Here is an 18,160-nt window from a genome sequence, read left to right on the forward strand (position 1 = left end):
TGTCTGTGGATATGTCTCTGTGGATTATAACAACCCGCCTCAGATATTTTCTCTCTTTTTTTCATTTTTCTTTGCTGCACAGATCAGCGGCTTGATTTTGGATGGTACCAGGAGTTTAGTCCAGGAGGGGCTTAGAAGTGGTTTCCTCCAGCCTAGCTCTTCAAAACAGATTTGTACCAAGACTCCTGTTATAGAACACAGTAGTTTAGCTGAATTATGTGAGATGGCAAAGCAGTTTCCTTCAGTGAATGAATCAGAACAAAGAGCTGTATGCATGATAAGTGAGGACTCCTGTGTTCCAGAACAAGTTCAGGTTTCCTGTGTTACAGAAAACACCACAAACTATGCAAAGATAATAACATTAATGGGACAGAAGTACCTATTTCCTCCCAAAAGTGCTTTCCTTTTATCTGATATTTCTGTTATGCAGCCGCTCTTGGACTGTAAGTACATTTCCAAGCAAAATTACCCACTTTTCAATGTTTCATTAATATATTGACAGAGCAAATTGTGTAGATTTTGGAAGGAATTTAAAGAACACCTATTAGCAGAAATGCTTAGATTTGAGCATCAGTAATTGTTACAAACACATATTCATACTATACGGCAGTCACTCATTTTCACCTGTTACCTGATTTCTAGCATGCATAGTGGGAGATATTAGAAAAATTAGAGGCTAATACATCCTTTGTGGAACAGAAACCTCTGTTAATAAAAGAGAAGCATTTTATGCTAGTTTTGGAACTGACATGACCGCCTGTTAGTTTGAATGAACGTGAAATGGAGCCACTTCAGTTTGATCAGAAGTATGTTTATATCTTTATTTGTAATCAGAGCAGGGTAGCGTTACCACTTTCAAAGACAAAACATCACAATTCCATGTTCTTTTAAATAGTATGAAAATTGTTTATTAAAACTTGGTGAGCAACTTGGTTTTGTTGCAAAAAAATAAAAATAGACATAATTTGAAATACCGAAAAATGTGTATTCTTGTTGCTTTGTTTTTTAGATAAAAAAAAGTTTGGCATAATTATAATAGATCCACCATGGGAGAACAAGTCTGTTAAAAGAAGTAACAGGTAGCCTTTTACCTTCTAAAACATATATTTTATTAAACATACATATTAAAACAGCTCCCTTTTAGATGTTAATGGTGTATGTGGAATGACAATTTCTGGCTTTACTAGTGCAATTAAGAGTTGTTTACAACAGGAGACATGTCTATTCAGAAGTAAGTTCCATTAAGTCCTTACTCCCAGGTAAGTGAATATAGGGGACTGCGGCCAGAATCTACTGTTCAGGCTTGAGGGGTGGGGGTGGCAACTAAAGGCATATTAGCATATTTGTTGCTTTGTTTCGTTTCTCGTTTTCTGGTTGATGTTCTCAAATGTAATAGGTTCTGTTCTGTAAACTCAGATTACGACATTAGAATGCGTGCATCTAATTCTCCAGTGGATAACTGCAATTTTATGTCAGTAGAACTTCAATTAAACTGAATTAATATGAAAGTTCTACGAGGCAGTGGGGAACCTGGTTTGATAGTTTTCTAAGGTGAAAATATAGTTATGCTGGGGTTGGGGAATGAGATTACAACACTGAACCTTCCCCGCCCCCTTAATGAGAATACTTCATAATTGAAAATATTAACTTCTGAGCAATATACCTCTCTGAATGCTCTGTTATTTGAAGGTTAATCAAAATGAATGGTTTCTGTGCCTGCGGAGCGTTTGCAGAAGTTAAAGCTACTCTGGTTTGCTTCTAATTAATTCATATTTTACAAAAGCTGCTAGGTGGGATGGCCTTAGTGTCTGAGAGGCAAGCTGGCCAAGAGCTGTACGTTCCTTTTAAAATAAGCAATACGTTGAGACTAGTAAAGCAACACATTTCCACTATCGTAGGAGGATTCTGATTCTGCCGCCATTTGCTAGACAGGAAGGGAAATGTTTGTATCGTGTTCTGGGATTACGACATGGGAGGGATGAATGGAGGAAGTTCACATTAGAATAGAAGTAGAAAAGAAGTGGTACTTCTGGAATGGGAGGAGTAGAAGGAAGAGTTGTCGCAGAATAGCATAACAGCACTTTTGAGTTTATATACTACCTTGGGATGCCCCCCCCCTTGTTAACCAGACAGGGACAAATACCCCAGCAATTATTAGGGACGACTGCTTCCAAGAAAATAAAAAAGCCCAGTTTAAAGGCTTACCATTAATTCCAAATTACTCAGGCTTCAAAGCTTATATGTTTAATGTACAATTTGGTTCTGTGCAGAGTGAGGTATGCCTGAGCCTATAGAAATTGATAAGCTTTAATTTTTAACTGATTTCAGATTCATCAAAATAAGCTCAGGGTTCAGATCTTAGGCATGGAGGCATATCACTTTTCCTTGCTGTCTATAACTCTGGCTGTAATACTTGGGTATGTGTCTACCCACCCAGATGGATTCTCAGGTGATCAACAGGCATGCCTCTTTAAAATGCAGTACAAAAAATACAGATATCTGTGTGATGGGCATTTCACTAATACAAATCGCCTGAACAATCACTCAGAAAGCTGTACACTTCATTGTGAAAAGTTGTAGATTTTCATGTCAGTATTTTTCTATTTGTATTACTGCAAATTTGTATTACTGCAGTTTTAATATTAGAAGAAGAGCCTTGCAGACTCAGAGCAAAAGCCCATTTAGTGCAGCATCCTGTTACCCACAGCAACTGGTGATCCTAATGCTTCAGGTAGCATATAGCTATCAATCCTATTCACTGTTGCTAATATTATCTTCTATGAATTATTGTATTTTCCTTTAAAAGTTAGTGGCCATCACCACATCTTGTGGTAGCAAATTCCATTGCTTAACTTAATTAGCAGCTTTTTAAATACTGTATGAATCTGCTGTAGATTAAAGTGGGGGAAAAATCAAAGTATTAGATATTCTGCATTGCAGAGAATTGCTTTAATGTAATATGTAACTTTTAATGAGCATAAGTTCAGTTTCTAGGCATAACAGAATTTGGAAATGGAAGGATATTTATCGCTGCACCCAGTGGATCAGAATGTAAAGAAACAGGTGTTCAAATAGGATGGGAACAGATTTCACCACTGGATGTCAGTGTTGGCTCAGTTTTAATTTATCTAAATGTTAGTATTGAAAAAAGTTTGCAAAAGATTGCCATTGCTTTGTAAAGGCCTGCTGTTTCCCTTTCTAGCTTTGGTACAGCTCAGACTTTGTAAATTTATTCATGTGTAGGTACAATTACTTGTCCCATTGGCAAATCAAGCAAATTCCTGTGCCAGCGCTGGCGGCCCCAGGTTGTCTTGTGGTCACTTGGGTGACTAACCGACAGAAGCATTTATGTTTTGTGAAGAATGAACTCTATCCCCACTGGTCTGTGTGTGGAGTGGCGGAGTGGTTCTGGGTGAAAGTAAGTTTGCTGGAACCTTTGGACTTATTTTTATATATGTTTAGCTTTAAATTTATTTCTCAATAACTGTTTTTATTGGTAGCATTTAAAATATTTGAATATTAGCATTTTTGAAGCAAATTTTTGTTATGTATGTAATTTTTTAATATATTATCTCCCATGGGAAGTTACAGTTAGGGATGACACCCAATTAAGGAACTCACTCAGCACAATCCTATACATATCTGCTCAGAAGTAAATCCCACTGACTTCAATGGGGTTTACTCCCAGGTCTATATAGGATTGCAACCTTACTATGTTAACTGCATGAGTTCTAATAAATTACATACATTTGTACATGTATTAAAAAAAGGGGGAAACATTTTTTTTTGAGCGAGTAGCAGAAGGAGGCATTCCTTCCTGGGAAGAATTTCTAAATAGCCTTTTCTCCCCCCCCCCCTTTTTTTTAAAAAAAAGTCTTCCTGGTTAATCTGATGTTTCTTCTTTTTTCTTTTAAATCAAAATATTTTTAAACAGTCAGTGAAGTGTTGCAACCCCAATTGCAATTCTTTCTTTATTTCACTATTTCCCCCATAAGTAGAGATGGGAAGGCCAGGGGAAAAAAACCTGGAAAATGGGGGGGGGGAGCCAGGTTTCCCCCCATTTCCCCCCGAAACGGCTTTGGAAACTTACTTTGCTTTGACCAGTCTTGGACTGTCCTGCTGATCATATTTCAAATTTGGTGTTTGAACCCTTGATCTGAAGTAATTCAGATGAAGATTTATAATTGTATGTGTAGCCACAGCAGTGTTAAGGCTTATTGGGTTCAGTGGTCTACCCCCAAGCCACCATTGATAGACTTAAGGGTGTAAATGAAAAAGAAAGTAGATTACACAAGCCTGAAGACTACCCATCTCTTAACTAGACTTGGGTATAGTGAGAAAACATCCTTAGGATAGATGAATAGAAAATAAAATATTGTAACATTGATTTGTAACTTGCAGCATTGATTTCTGGTTCCTTTGTATCAGATTACAAAGTCTGGAGAGTTTGTATTTCCATTAGACTCTTTTCACAAGAAGCCTTATGAAGTTCTTGTATTGGGAAGAGTCCAGCAAAATACAGATGTGCCATTAAGGTATGAGTCCATTGATTTCTCTATATTATTAATGGGAATTACTATTATAAGGCATTCATTAGGAATGCTCAGCTGAGGTTCAAAGGAGGGCGCAATGGCCTTTCTTAACAAAAACGATATGAAGACTGAAGTATGCCTGTACTCCAGTTCCCTTGAAAGACTAGCTTTTAAGAAAGCTGTAAAATACACCAGACTCCTTCTGCTGTTCCCTTTAGATATTTAGTTGTCTGTTTCTTACAGTGCTGTGAAATTCAATTTCTCAAGATACGACACTGGGAAATCTTGGAAGCAGATGCCTTTAACTGATGACCAATTATCACTAAAATGGGTGGGATGTCATTACAGGGCCAAGATCATTAACTGCCTTGAGCATTCATTTGAATTGGAACAGGAGGAGGGGGATCCCAAAGCAACTATGTCTTTTCCCCTTTAGCAAAGTGTAATCGGTTTATGTGAATATTAGGGCTGGGATCCAAAGAGCCACTTAGCCTAATGTGAGGGGCTTGTGCAACCCCAGTGGGATATTTTCTTTTTCTTACCTTCTTTCTTTCAACAGGCAATCTCCACGCCATAGCACAACTTCCACATAACTTTCAATTTAGAGTGTTGTGCCTGCTATAAGCAAGATTAAAGCCTCTTTGGGCTTGCAGAACTACTTTCATAATTCTTTGGTCCCTTGCCGAAGTCTCTTTGAAGAGGTTTTGAATTGGTGATTTAGTACAGCTGCTTGGACTTTTATGCGTGTGGTTAAAATAGCAAACATTACCCTATACAGGAAAGTCTTGCCAAAACAGGAATTCTCCTAGTGATATTATATGAAGTGGGTAGCTCCATATCTTCCTTGTTTGGCTAGCCCAAGCCAGATATTCTCCATGTCATCCATGTTAGCCCTCAGGGCTGTTGGTTTCTGCTGCCAAGTAGACCACTTTCCCCCCTGTATTAAGTATAGATCTGTTTTGTTAAGGGCAAACAATATTCTAAAGTTGAAACATATATTGGCTGCACTATATTTGTCTTCTTGCAGTCATATTTTTTTATTGGCTTAGTTTTTGAAGAAGCTTAAGAAATTTCATAAGCTGCCCTTTATCTTTCAAGAAAACAAATACACTCAGCATTTAGATATTTAGCTTCCCAGGGGCTTACCATCTAGTATGACAGTGAGAGAATGACTTTTTCATATTATTATAATTATTCTGTTTAGAGGGGAAAAGGGACCAATGAAGGTTTGGATCTTTAGCAAGATATTCTCATTTGTTCTCTCACCATTTATTTTGTTTTGATCTATACAATAGGATTTCAGAGGATGACGTGCCTCAAATTCCTGATCAGAAATTAATTGTGAGTGTACCTTGCATCCTTCACTCACACAAACCACCCCTGACAGGTATGTTCCTGAAATCATTCTTTAAGCTAAACATTTTTGATATTTTCAACTATTGACACATTTGAGATGGGTTAATGACTTGAGTACCTCTGCTCATTTGTTTGTATTGTTAGTTTCTGACCATCAATAACAAACAACTGAGGTTAAAAACTTACTGAAAATTTTAATATTTCATTGGGTTCTAATTGTGGATTCAGTTAGGCACAAATTAGGCATTTTAAGTGGGACAGGTTTTGACTTTCATACTTGGCTTTACAACTGGCATAACCACTTTAGAAATAACCTTGATCTTGAAGAGGTGTAGATTGCAGTTGATTGGTTGAATGCAGAGTTCCTGTATATTCAAGGGACATTCCTGCGAAAGGAAGTGAGGGGAGGGAGAGGCAATTTTAGCTAATTCCTTTGCCTTCCTTGTGCCCTCTGAGAAGCTGTTACTGAGGGTTGGGATCCAACCCAGTACATTTCTTAGTATGCTGCATTTGTGTTCCAGCTAGAGCACTGTAGCATGCATGATGCTGCCAGTTTGAGGAATTCAGGTAGATATTCTTTGGTTCTAAAATTCCTCTGATATTATTAAAGGTGCTGATTCATACCCATGCTTCTACTAACCTGGACCTTGGGTGGCTGCTTTGAAAGACTGAAACTTTTATCATCGTCATAGCAAGCAAGTTCACTTTGAGTCAAGGAAGTTACTTACTGAGCTTGTATGTTCTTGGTAGAGGCAGCAACAATGCTTTTCGAGAGGAATATGGGGAGGTAGAGGAAAATGAGAGATAAAGCCTCCTCCTCCCATTTGCTCAATCCCTTTCACTCACTGTGTTTTGGTATCTGAAGAAGTGTGCGTGCGCACAAAAGCTTATACTGTACCCAGAACAAGCTTAGCTGGTCTCTAAAGTGCTACTGGACAATATTTTAATGTGTTTTTGAATGCCCACTTGTAGAACTTTTGTTTACAATATGACAGATAGCAAGACCTTTCTTAATATCCCCATGCCAGCCAAATATCATTTGTATCATATATTTATTTATACTCCTCCTTTTCCACTGTCAAGGACTCAGGGGAAAAAATTAATGCACCTTTGAACTTCCATTTTTGGTTGCACTGGTTTGTGGTCTGTGTGTGCAGCTCAGTTAATCCAGGAAGCTATGCCTGAAGGCATAACCCCACATAAACTCCATTTATCTAGGAGTGAGCCCTGTCAGGGAACTGCCATCGGAACAGGGAAGGGAGGTAGAGGGGCCGTTGGGATATAGGGATCCTCCGAAAGTCTTGCGAAGCAGTTCCTCTTCCTGCGGTGGGGAAAGCCACGCCTCCAGTGGGGAAGAGGGAAAGGGATCAGGATGCTGCCGTGAGCCCCAGCACCGCTCCTGGTCAAGCCGGCCAGGAGGGAAGCACGCCTCTTCCATTGCCCACCTTGCACAGAGGGGTAAAGCGCAAAGAAGCAAGAAAAAGGCTGGGGGTGACGAAGTTCTTAGGTTGGGGACAAAAGAGGAAAAAGCCACTCCCGGATTCTGCTAGCGATTGAGGCAGACATGAACTTTGGCATTCTGCACTGCAAATAGTTTTTGCACCAAATAAAACCTGTAAAAGACAGGTCTGAGTCCTGCTGGGTTACTCGCGAGCAACCACCCCTGCCATCTGACAAGCCCCATTGAATTCAGTGGGACTTACTTCTGAGTAGACATGGCTTGGATTACTGTCTTCATTGATTTGCAAGGTCCTGTATTAGTTGTCTGTCTTGTAAGAAGATCCCTCATCAGTGAGCTCGTTTCTTTCAGTAGTGTAGAGCAAGTTCAGCTGGTCTTGCCTTTGCTTGGTTCTATCTGCTAAACCCAAGCAAGACCAAGCGCTTGTTACATATAGTGGGTATGTTTGTACATAATAGTTAGCTGCTATCAACTTATGTATGGTTCATACTGTATGGTTTTATGTGTGACTATTGTAAAGTGCATGGTGTTTTTTTTATGAACAGCAGTATATAAATATTATTATAAATAGTATTAAGCAGGGTTTTATTATTGGCTTATGGATCAATGATTGCTGGGGACCTGCAAACCATAATACTGTACCTGGTTCAGCAATAATGGGAACCCAAGGTTTGCTGGTTTGTTTATCACATTAGCAACATGGGAGGAGTGAATCATTCAAGGTAGGCACAATATGCCCCAAATCCTGGTTTATCGCTGCATGTCATTGTGGCCAGCATGAGATGATTTGAGTTGAGGGAGCGACAGAGAAAAGTGAGAAAGTGGGATTTCACCATTAGTGGAAGCTTTGTGTGAACAAGACTTGGTGAACTGTTCCTTAAGTAAAAATTATTTACTAACGTACACAAAATACATACCCACCAAGTGTCCTGGAAAAAAACCAGAGCATCCAGTTTTCCCCTGTGATGACGTGGCAGCCATCATGGCTCCCTTGGTCATGTGATCTGATACTTATCCTTTAGTCTAGTTTCTTTCCAGAGGGATCACAACAGAGAGGGTTGTATCCAAATAAGATACTCAAAGCAGACCCCCTGAAATTACTGAGTTGGTGTTAGTTACATCCAGTAAGGCTAAATTGGATGCAACCTAGTATTTGGAAATATAAGTGGCTTATGATGTGTCAGTGGTTATTTTGAATCTGTTCTCTGCCCTAACCATTAGTTTTACATTGGGAAGATGGGATATAAATGTTTTAATCAAAAGATTGTAAGATGCCAACAAAAAAATGGCCTAAACATCACCGTTCTGAAATAACATTAATTGGTTTAACAAGTTATTTAGTTGCCTTTTCATATGCACATCTTATTTAATCTATTTTTCATCAGATGTATCTGTCTTCAGGCTGTGAAAGTAAACTTGTAGTCCAATTCCAGTGAAAGGCTTCATATTTATTAAGCTGTAAAAGATGCCAGTCTTCTCCTTCAATTCACTTTAGGTGAAGAGTGAAGCATGATCACATAGCAGAGGTTGAGCAGCCACATCTTAAATTATTATGTGCAAGGCTCTTCTAAACCAGCTAAGACTTGTGCAAATGTTAAATTTTTATTAAATTGTCTCACCTTCCTGCTGAAGAGATTCCCTTTTCCGGCAACGGTGACATTTTATGCGAAGAAGCAAACTTCAACAATAACATCTTAACACAGTTTCATAGTTTCTATGTTTTTACAGCATTGGTAGCAAAGGAGATTAAATGCTCTGTTTGTGCAGATAAAACTGGAGGAGTCTGAAGGGAAGGGAGAAACAACATCTGGTGGAGGCATCTAGAAGAGGGGGCACGCGCAAGACAGTGGCAAAGTGGCAAAGTTAGCACCCACTAGCTTTTGCTGACAGCCCTTTCAGTGGAAATTTAGGGTGAAACATGGGGGAATTTTCCCACTACAGGGGTACCTTGGGTTAAGAACTTAATTCGTTCCAGAGGTCCGTTCTTAACCTGAAATTGTTCTTAACTTGAGGTACCACTTTAGTTAATGGGGCCTCCCACTTGATCTTAGCCAAAAGGCCAAGAAGCTAATGGGGCCTCCCGCTGCCGCCTTGCGATTTCTGTTCTCATCCTGAAGCAAAGTTCTTAACCCGAGGTACTATTTCTGGGTTAGCGGAGTCTGTAACCTGAAGCGTCTGTAACCTGAAGTGTCTGTAACCCGAGGTACTACTGTACTCATCTTTTGTAAGCAGTTAATTCTGTGATAGGTAAGGCTAACATTAGCAACAAACAGAGGCAAACCCGTCCCCCTCAAAAATCCCCTATCAGGCAGTGGAAGTTTTCCTGTGACACCTGGAGAAACCCCCCCACCCCCAGCTTAGCACCTACTTTGCCCACAGAAGGAATCCGCTGGGATCTCTAGCAGAAAAAACTGCTGCTGGTGGTTCTATAGGAGGGGATGGAAAGGGTCCTTAGAGTGGGCTCCAGGCAGAGTGCAGCATGCCCTATCCAGCCAGGGGAGGTGTGTTCTTCCTGTCCTCCTGTCCACACAACCTCTCCTGCTTCTCAGACACACACACACACACATATAGGGGGGACCCACAATACAGCTCCTTGGCAAGAGCTCAAGTGACCCTAGGTGTGCCTGTGGCAACAAAAAAGCTTGTTATTCCAGACATGCATTCTGACTTCTTATATATTATTATTATTTCATGCATTTCTTGTTAAGTTTTCCAGAAATTATGAAAACAAGGTAGGCAGAAGAGAGGACCAGATTCAGAACATATGGACTGGCATTAATGTACATATGAAACCATTTTGTAGTTAATCTGGATGGTAAAAATGTTAGCATTTTGAAACAGTTGAACTCAAAATGTTAACGAGGACATACAACAGCTGTAAAACAGGCTGAAATTTAGCAGGTTGCTGAAGAGAGTCATTGGTGGAGAAAAACGCAGCAGCTGAATTTTTGTCTACTGTGCAACTGTTCAAGTTGCAGATAAAATTGTAGAAACAGAAGTATAGAATTGACTGTGAAATGTAAAGGGAGAGAGAGGGAGAGAGAGAGAGAGAGAGAGAGAGAGAGAGAGAGAGAGAGAGAGAGAGAGAGAGGAACATAACCTTTATTGACCTTTATGGATAGGACCTTTACTGATAAATGATTGATGGTTTTTTTTTAGTGGGGGCGATTTGGGGAGAATCAAATGCACCTTCATTTTGTTTCCAAGCCTTTTAGCATTTCTGTCATCATGTTTTCAGATATGGCTGTATTCCTGAATGGTGCTGTGTCTTCACTAAGCAAGGAGTGGGAGTGTTGGCCTGTCCATTTTTAGTTGGTGAAATATATGTTTGAACTCAGTTGATGAGCTGGTTGACTGTGCTGAATGCTAATGAAGAGGGATACTAACACCTGATAGTATAGTGCAGATTTTGTGGGGTGCCGGGGAAGGAGGGCCCTTGCTTCATAAGTGAGATTCCACTCACGTAGCATTGGATTCCACCCACACAAATCACTATATAAACTGTTAATCAGTTATTTAGGTGCAATCCTATAACAAAGTTCTGCTGTCTTGTGAGTATAGTAGAGGCATGTCTCCAGGTCATAATGCAAATATAGGATTGCTCTGCGCAGCATCTTAACTGCATGTCTTAAACAAGTACAAAACTGCTTTAGCTGGCAGCTTCCTCCTAACAATTTCCAAGGAAGTGGAGTTCTGTGAAGGAGGTAATGATCTGCAGCATGCTTAATAAACTGCAGTCTCCAGGGATCCTCGGAAGGAAACCATAAGAATCGGAATGGCTGAAGAAGAGATATGCCCCACAACAAAACTACTTCAAGCTACTAAGCTTGCAGATCTGCGGTTTCAATCTTGCACATGCTGGGAATAAGTACCATTGAGATGAGTGAGGCTTCTGGGTAAGCATTCATAGGACTGGACTGTAAACTGTGCTGCGAGGGAATATATTAACCAGTGAAATCAATCGGTGCCTGATGTGTCTACTCCTTTTAAGTTTCTGTTTCAAAGCTTAAGTTTTTAATGAATAAATTTTAATATGCATTGAATATAGCTGTCCATCTGTTGTTGTTTCCCCCCCCCCAAAAAAAGCACTCCCATTTGAGAGATGTTATGGTGACAATTCTGAAAACACTATGGCGGTGCTGAAGCTCTCATTCCCTGTCTCCAAATGAATACTGATAAATTAGAGTGACTGGAAGCTTTGACAGTATTGTTCATACTCTCAAGGTCGTTTATTTCATATTCCTTTCTGGCTATAAATAGTAAAGCTGGCTGATGAGATCCTTGAAATTAATTTGCGCTCTCTCTCTCTCTCTCTCTCTCTCTCTCTCTTTATTGAAACATTCTTCCCCACCACCCCCACCACCTTCCAACAGCTTTGAGGAAATTGAAGAAACAGAGGTGTGTTTTTTTTTATAAAAAAAAATAAATTAAAATCAATCTCATGATTTTTCCTCCCCAGAGATTCTAAAAGCATATACCAAGCCAGATGTGGAATGTATGGAGCTGTTTGCTCGGAATTTGCAGCCTGGATGGACCAGTTGGGGCAATGAAGTTCTCAAATTCCAGCACATAGATTACTTCACTGCATTCCAGAACAAAAGTGACAAGTAAATGTAGGCTGGGGTTCTTGCGAGCGCTCTAGATTTTGTCCTTGACATCGATGCTGCACTTGGGAAGCAGTATGAATTAATTGTAAGTCTGCATGGTGTTTTTGAAATCTGTGTGATGAGCAGAACAGTGATGCCTTCAGGTATATAATTTGCTCCTGGGTTCATCATATATGTCCTCTGCTGTGGTAGGGTGACTTTTGCAATCATCTTCTGGAGTTTTTGTTGTTTGAGCCACCATATAAACAGCAGCCTTCAAAAATTAGCCATGCCCTTTGCAGTTGGGCTCCAAGGTGTGTCTGTACATTGAATCATATCTCATGGAGATGATGGTAATGATGATTCCTATACCTAAGTTGCCCCCTAAGGCAACTTAGATTCGTACACAAATACAGGATGCAATTTATAAAAAAAGTTAAGACAACAAAATCTCCACGTATTACCAAAAGTCTAAAAGCCAAATGCATCCGTATTCCAGCCAAAAGGATAAAGGTCAGCCACCCACAAAATGTCACAGGGCAGGGCAGGTGGAAATGTTATCCCTTCCTAGTCCAGTGGAGTCTGTCCTGAGAGAGAGACACAGAGAGTGTGAGAGAATGTAAAGAGCCCAAAATCAACAGTGTTCTTGTCACAACAAAAGCAATAATCATGGCTTATTTGGTTTCTGTGGGTTTTCATCATGATTAACTTCAGCTTGATTTAGGTCTCTGTCTGTATTCTAATGATTCCTCTTTCTCAAATACACAGGACCAGAATTTCCCTGAATATGTATTCTGACATTAGCTCTTAAAAAGATGTTTTAAAATGGTTACTGCAATAATTTAATTTTTTTTTGAATGATAAACTGCTTTTGTTCCTTTTTCTCCCCCTTAGGGTTTACTTTGGGGGGGAAATGCTCTAATAAAAATTACCATATGTTTGTATGCAAGACTGTAAGAAAAGGAGTATATCTTAAGAAGGAGTAACCATTATTTAAAAGAGAGCGGAATAAATTTGACTCTGCTACAAATTAAATAAACTTTGGATTGTTCAGTGTGCTGTTAAATTTTTAAATAAGCTCTGGATGTTCACAAGTTGACTGGATTTTTTGTACTTTAATAATAAAAAATCAATTTCAGAGATATTTTTCTTGATACATTATTTACGGGCTTCTTGTTTTTCCAAGTTAAAGTATTTAAAAGATTTTCCTTTTGTACTTTGAGATAAACAAGGTGAAAACAACGCCTTTTTGTTTTGGTTTGTGGAAAGGTGCAAACCTAAAAGAGAAGTAACAGTGCAAAATATATGAGTCTGCTCAGAAGCAGGTTTCATTGAGTTCCAACAGGGCTTACTCCCAGGAAAGTGAGTGTAGGATTGGTGCTTTAGTCTTCATATAGGCACGAGGCAATTCTGACAGCAGATACCAAAGCAAAAACCTCTACAGCACTCTCATCCCAACGCTGCCCAGCTTCCCTTTTCATAGCTGATCAAGCTGTCATGATGCAATGTTGATGATGGCCTATCGACAGGCTCTTCAGGCATGGAAATGAAACCAACCAGTGTAACAGAAAGCCCAGCATTGGAGGCCCTCTCAGTACTGATGTCCTCCATGTCCGTCTCAGGTCTGAAGGCATACCTAAAATCCCCTGGACTCTCATTTGTCTTATACCAAATCTGTAAGTGAGGCTGGGTTTGATGCAGCCTTCAGTAGTAGTTAAATCAAAACAATCTGCTTCATCCAAGCTCACAGATCCTAAGAAGAAGTGGGCCTTGCTAGTTGAGTTCTAAAATGATGCTTAGGCACAGAATCCCATAGATGGGTCTGCAAAGATGGCCACTTGGCTTCCCTAAAGCAAGACGAATAAGGCAGCAGGGCATGAATGGACTGGTCTTCGAGGCAGAGCCCACAGACTCTTACTAATTTAGTGTGTGACAGGTGATAGTATTTATTTGTTACAGTGACATGGTTTACACATAACACTTTAAGCCAACCTATAACTTAGTGCAAGTGTATGAGCTCCTGCTGTTGCTGTGCTGCAGTGAGCTAAGCCCTAGGTTTAGCTTAGTGGGTCATCCGAACTTAGTGGCTCATGTTTTGTCTCACTCCAGACAAACCTGGAGTTGTAGCCAAGGTTTGTTCTTGGGTTTACAGCTCATGGCTTGTCTGGAGGAGGCAAGCAAGGAGCCCACATTTGGATGACAAAGTATGGCTTAGTTTACAGCAGGAGCCAGGAGAGTAGCACAGTGACCACAATCTCTCCAGGCACCATCTTCATAGGAGGTTCTGGGGCTTAAACCAGCCTGGAATTATGCCACTGATCTAGTTTTTCACCTATATGCAGATAGGTAGGTGCTGTTTCTGGTCTGAAAAAAGGCATTACACATATGCTCCAATGCGCTCTTCATTATTACTTTATACGTTAAAGGCTGCAGCTTGGCACAGAAAATGAGGTCTGGGGCCTGACAGTAAACACTTTGAGGCTATGACAGGTGTTGCACTTGTCTCTGATTAGAAAAGACAACGTCCTGTAAGAATATATTCTAATCTCATATTTAGATTAACTCAATGAATGTTATAATCAAACTTTTTAAAAATGAAAGTGAAGGATTGAGTTTGATTTTAAAATGTCAAATTAGCATATGACCTTTACTTATCTTTGTAGTCTAATAAGCAAAAATACGGCTGGTAATGCTTTTGTGAGATATTTTTGGAATAGATAAATTAATGGAGGCAAATGATGGAATTAGGCTTGCACAGAAATCTGCCAGCAACCCTTGGTTTGAGAAGGTTAAACTGGATGCAAAAAGAAAGTACCTAATGTGTGGTCAGTTCTTCTTCTGCAACTGCATTGCCTGCAGCCTAACTTAATGTCAGTGATAATAAATAGCAGAAATTGGGGGGGGGGGGACCTCCTGAGGGCATTGCTGTGATGCTCAGGAGATAAGAGGCTTGACGTCTCTATGTTCATCATCACCCTTCAACCATTATTTTGAGATAGATGTGAAATACAAATTAGGAGTAATCTTACCTCACTATTAATAGATGGAATGCTGGAAGATATGGGGGCATGCGATATTTATTCACATTGTTCAAAGAAGACTCATGGTGATGACTCATTTTACAGATCTTTAAACTTTTGTGTATAGCTTGCACAGTCAGTCTTGACTTTTTCTAAAAGTGACTTTCAACCGAACAGTATTTCCCAAACTGTGGGCTGGGACCTGCTAGAGAAATAAATACTTAAGGCAGCATCACAGCAGCCATTATCAGCCTGGGGACGGGAAGCTAGAAGCTTTCCAGATGTTGGACTTCAGTTCCCATGAGCCAGGGCTCTAATGGCCAGCACTCGGGGATAACGAGCGGTATTCCAGCACTATCTGGAGGGCCACAGTTTTGCCATTCCTGGACTATGAGGATAAATGATTCTGCCGTGTTTCTGCATGGAGAGTTATTGAATTAACTAATTATACCATATGAACCAAGATTGCAACGTACCCTCATAGCAACTCACCTGCTCCAGCTCTGTGAGGTCCCCTAGAGCAGTGACTCACCTGCATATATCCATTGGGTGAACTTGGTGCGGCCATTAGGTAAACGCTTAATGGTCTTAAGAATTGGGGTAGTCCTTGTTAGGTATTACAGTGGTACCTCGGGTTACATACGCTTCAGGTTACATACGCTACAGGTTACAGACTTCGCTAACCCAGAAATAGTGCTTCAGGTTAAGAACTTTGCTTCAGGATGAGAACAGAAATCATGCTCTGGCGGCGCGGCAGCAGCGGGAGGCCCCATTAGCTAAAGTGGTGCTTCAGGTTAAGAACAGTTTCAGGTTAAGTACGGACCTCTGGAACGAATTAAGTACTTAACCCGAGGTACCACTGTACTTTACATACTTCAAATGCAGGGCGGCCTGCCTGAGGTGAGCTGAGACTGTTGCTTCAGGTGGCAGAGCCACACCTGAGGAATATGCTTCTTGCCGCCACCTCCTTTGTACCTGGGTTGCCATGGTGGCTGCACCCATGCGGTGCCTCACCCAGTTGCACGCAGGGCCGAGCAGCAGCATGGGAGCAAGGAGGGCACAGGGTCATGGGGAGCGGGGTAGCAGGATGTTCTGCCTCAAGCGGCACAATATCCTGGGCCAGGCCTGTTCAGATAGTCATATCAGATAGCTTAACTCGCTTGTAAACATGGGTAGGCAACACACCTGCATTTGGCGGGGGGCCCTCCTGCGTTGAGTAGGGGGTATCTAGTTATGCGTTGCCACAGTCCAGCAGGAGAGTCATCTATCACCCAAATGTGCCAGTTCAAGGTCAGCTGAGAACACAGAAGGGGTGCCTTGCGTTCTGTTATGGAGAAGAGATTCTTCTTAGCACATGTTATAGATTGCAGCTGGTTATATAATTCTGCCTCTCTCTACCCATACATTTCGCTGCCATTGTTCGAAATAAGCTCTGTGTGCTGCTGAACCCAACATTCCTTGCCTGTGCTTGTGAAAGGACTTTTGAAAACCTGGTGAAGTCAAGAGAGATGGCACAGAATGGAAGACGAGCAAAGCCAATTCAATAGACAGACGTCATTTTTCTCTCTCCTTAAAAGTCTCATTGCCACAGCAATTTGTAGCAACAAATACACCATTTGGAAAGGTTACATCAGTAACAGATGTTGGGGGCTCTGTTAAAATGGAGAACTTGCCTGTTTCTTACTCCTGAAATGTCAGCCTTAGGTCTTTACAGGCAACCTAATTAGGTGTTTGGTTCTTAAGCAGCTCTTTGTTGCAAAGAAGCCTCTTTGAGCCAAAATGGAAAAAAGAACCATTGTAAATAAATTCAAAGGCACTACAGATGTTGAGTCTCTCCAAGCAAGCACAATAGGATATTATCTGTTGCCTAGATCATTTTTACTGTCCAGTCATTTATAAAATGTTTTCCCAGTGAAGATATAATTGTTTTCATTTAAAAATCATGGCACAAGACACTGAGTCTGAGGCCAGCTGTGACACTTAAGCATTTCCTACTCTGATGAACCAGACAATCAAATAATCTAATTAGTCCCCCCATGAGAAGCAGTCAGAAGTCTGATAACCTCCCTATTTATGAATCAATAAAATGGCTACATAGTAAAATATGTCCAGGCATCTGTAATATAAATGCTTTATTGGGGGGGGGGGGAGAATAGAGACATCATAAAGACCTGATTAAGGAAGATTACTTATATCTTCATTTGCAATGGGTAATGATTAGCAAACTGTGCTTAGCATTTTTCATAACGTTAATGTCTGAAAATGAAGGCAAACAGTAGTTACATTAGCAGCTATTCGGAAGGAATACATTACTAGATGTATTCAGTAATACTGGCTACATTACTGGATTCATTCTAGTGATAAAGTAGTAAGGCTTTGGGGGTGTGTGTATTTCTTAGTTGATATAAAATGCCAAAAACTATAATGACATCATTGAAATGGTGCCAGTTTACTAGAACTTAGGTTGAAACTCAAAATGGTTCGTTGTAAAATTCCACACACATCCACCCTGCTTCACAACAGCTGCTGTTTATAGAAGAGGCATGTCTTCTTCCCAAATGAGAAATAAGACACAAAACCAAAGGCAAACTATATTTGGATATAGTTTCTTTATTACGGGAGGAGCAATCAGTATTCCTTTTCCATTTTTAGGATCTGTTTAAATGCTACAGCTCCCAGGCCTGGGTATCTCCTCAGAAACAGATTAGGACAGGACCAAACAGTAGATACTTTTTCTCTCCTGTCTCACCATGGGTAGAGATTTTGTGGATGGTATCATTATATACTTTTAGTCACTAGGTGGCACTAGAGTTAATTGTATCAGGGCGGAGTCAGGACTTTCCTGTTCCTGTTCTGTTCTTGTTGGGAAAAGATGGTAACATTCTTGTTTACTTTCCAGACTGCTGTGTCCTTTAAGCCTACCCTAGTATATGCATCTTCACACTCATTACTTGGCTCGAGAACTGCATTTCAAAATTGGGAGAATTTTTTATTTTAATAGGGAACGCTTCATGAATTTGCATGTCATCCTTGCATGGGGGCCATGCTAATCTTCTTTGTATTGTTCTAGTTTTTGTATACAGTGGTACTTCAGGTTACATACGCTTCAGGTTACAGACTCCGCTAACCCAGAAATGGTGCTTCAGGTTAAGAACTTTGCTTCAGGATGAGAACAGAAATTGTGCTCCGGTGGCGACGCGGCGGCAG

The 18,160-nt window shown here is 40.4% G+C and overlaps 1 protein-coding gene and 1 long non-coding RNA gene across 7 annotated transcripts in view; both read left to right on the plus strand.

Moving 5' to 3' along the window:
- METTL4 (methyltransferase 4, N6-adenosine) overlaps positions 1–13,070 on the plus strand; it is a 16,950-nt gene extending 3,880 nt beyond the window's left edge. For 3 of the 6 annotated variants that reach the window (XM_083622624.1, XM_083622623.1, XM_083622622.1), the window contains exons 4-9: positions 83–443; positions 1,010–1,079; positions 3,244–3,418; positions 4,429–4,535; positions 5,825–5,919; positions 11,807–13,070. In XM_083622624.1, coding sequence (XP_083478750.1) covers positions 83–443; positions 1,010–1,079; positions 3,244–3,418; positions 4,429–4,535; positions 5,825–5,919; positions 11,807–11,958 — 960 coding nt within the window. In that variant the 3' untranslated portion in view covers positions 11,959–13,070. The remainder of the gene's footprint in view (positions 1–82; positions 444–1,009; positions 1,080–3,243; positions 3,419–4,428; positions 4,536–5,824; positions 5,920–11,806) is intronic. The other 3 variants (XM_083622625.1, XM_083622626.1, XM_083622627.1) reach the window with 1 other exon arrangement.
- Positions 9,425–11,422, plus strand: LOC310766471. Its single transcript, XR_014550179.1, has 2 exons — positions 9,425–10,366; positions 10,421–11,422. It is a non-coding gene; the product is annotated as an uncharacterized lncRNA (long non-coding RNA).
- Positions 13,071–18,160: the final 5,090 nt, after the last annotated feature.

This window comes from Podarcis filfolensis (genome assembly GCF_964270895.1).
Source record: "Podarcis filfolensis genome assembly, chromosome: 7".
NCBI lineage: Eukaryota > Metazoa > Chordata > Lepidosauria > Squamata > Lacertidae > Podarcis > Podarcis filfolensis.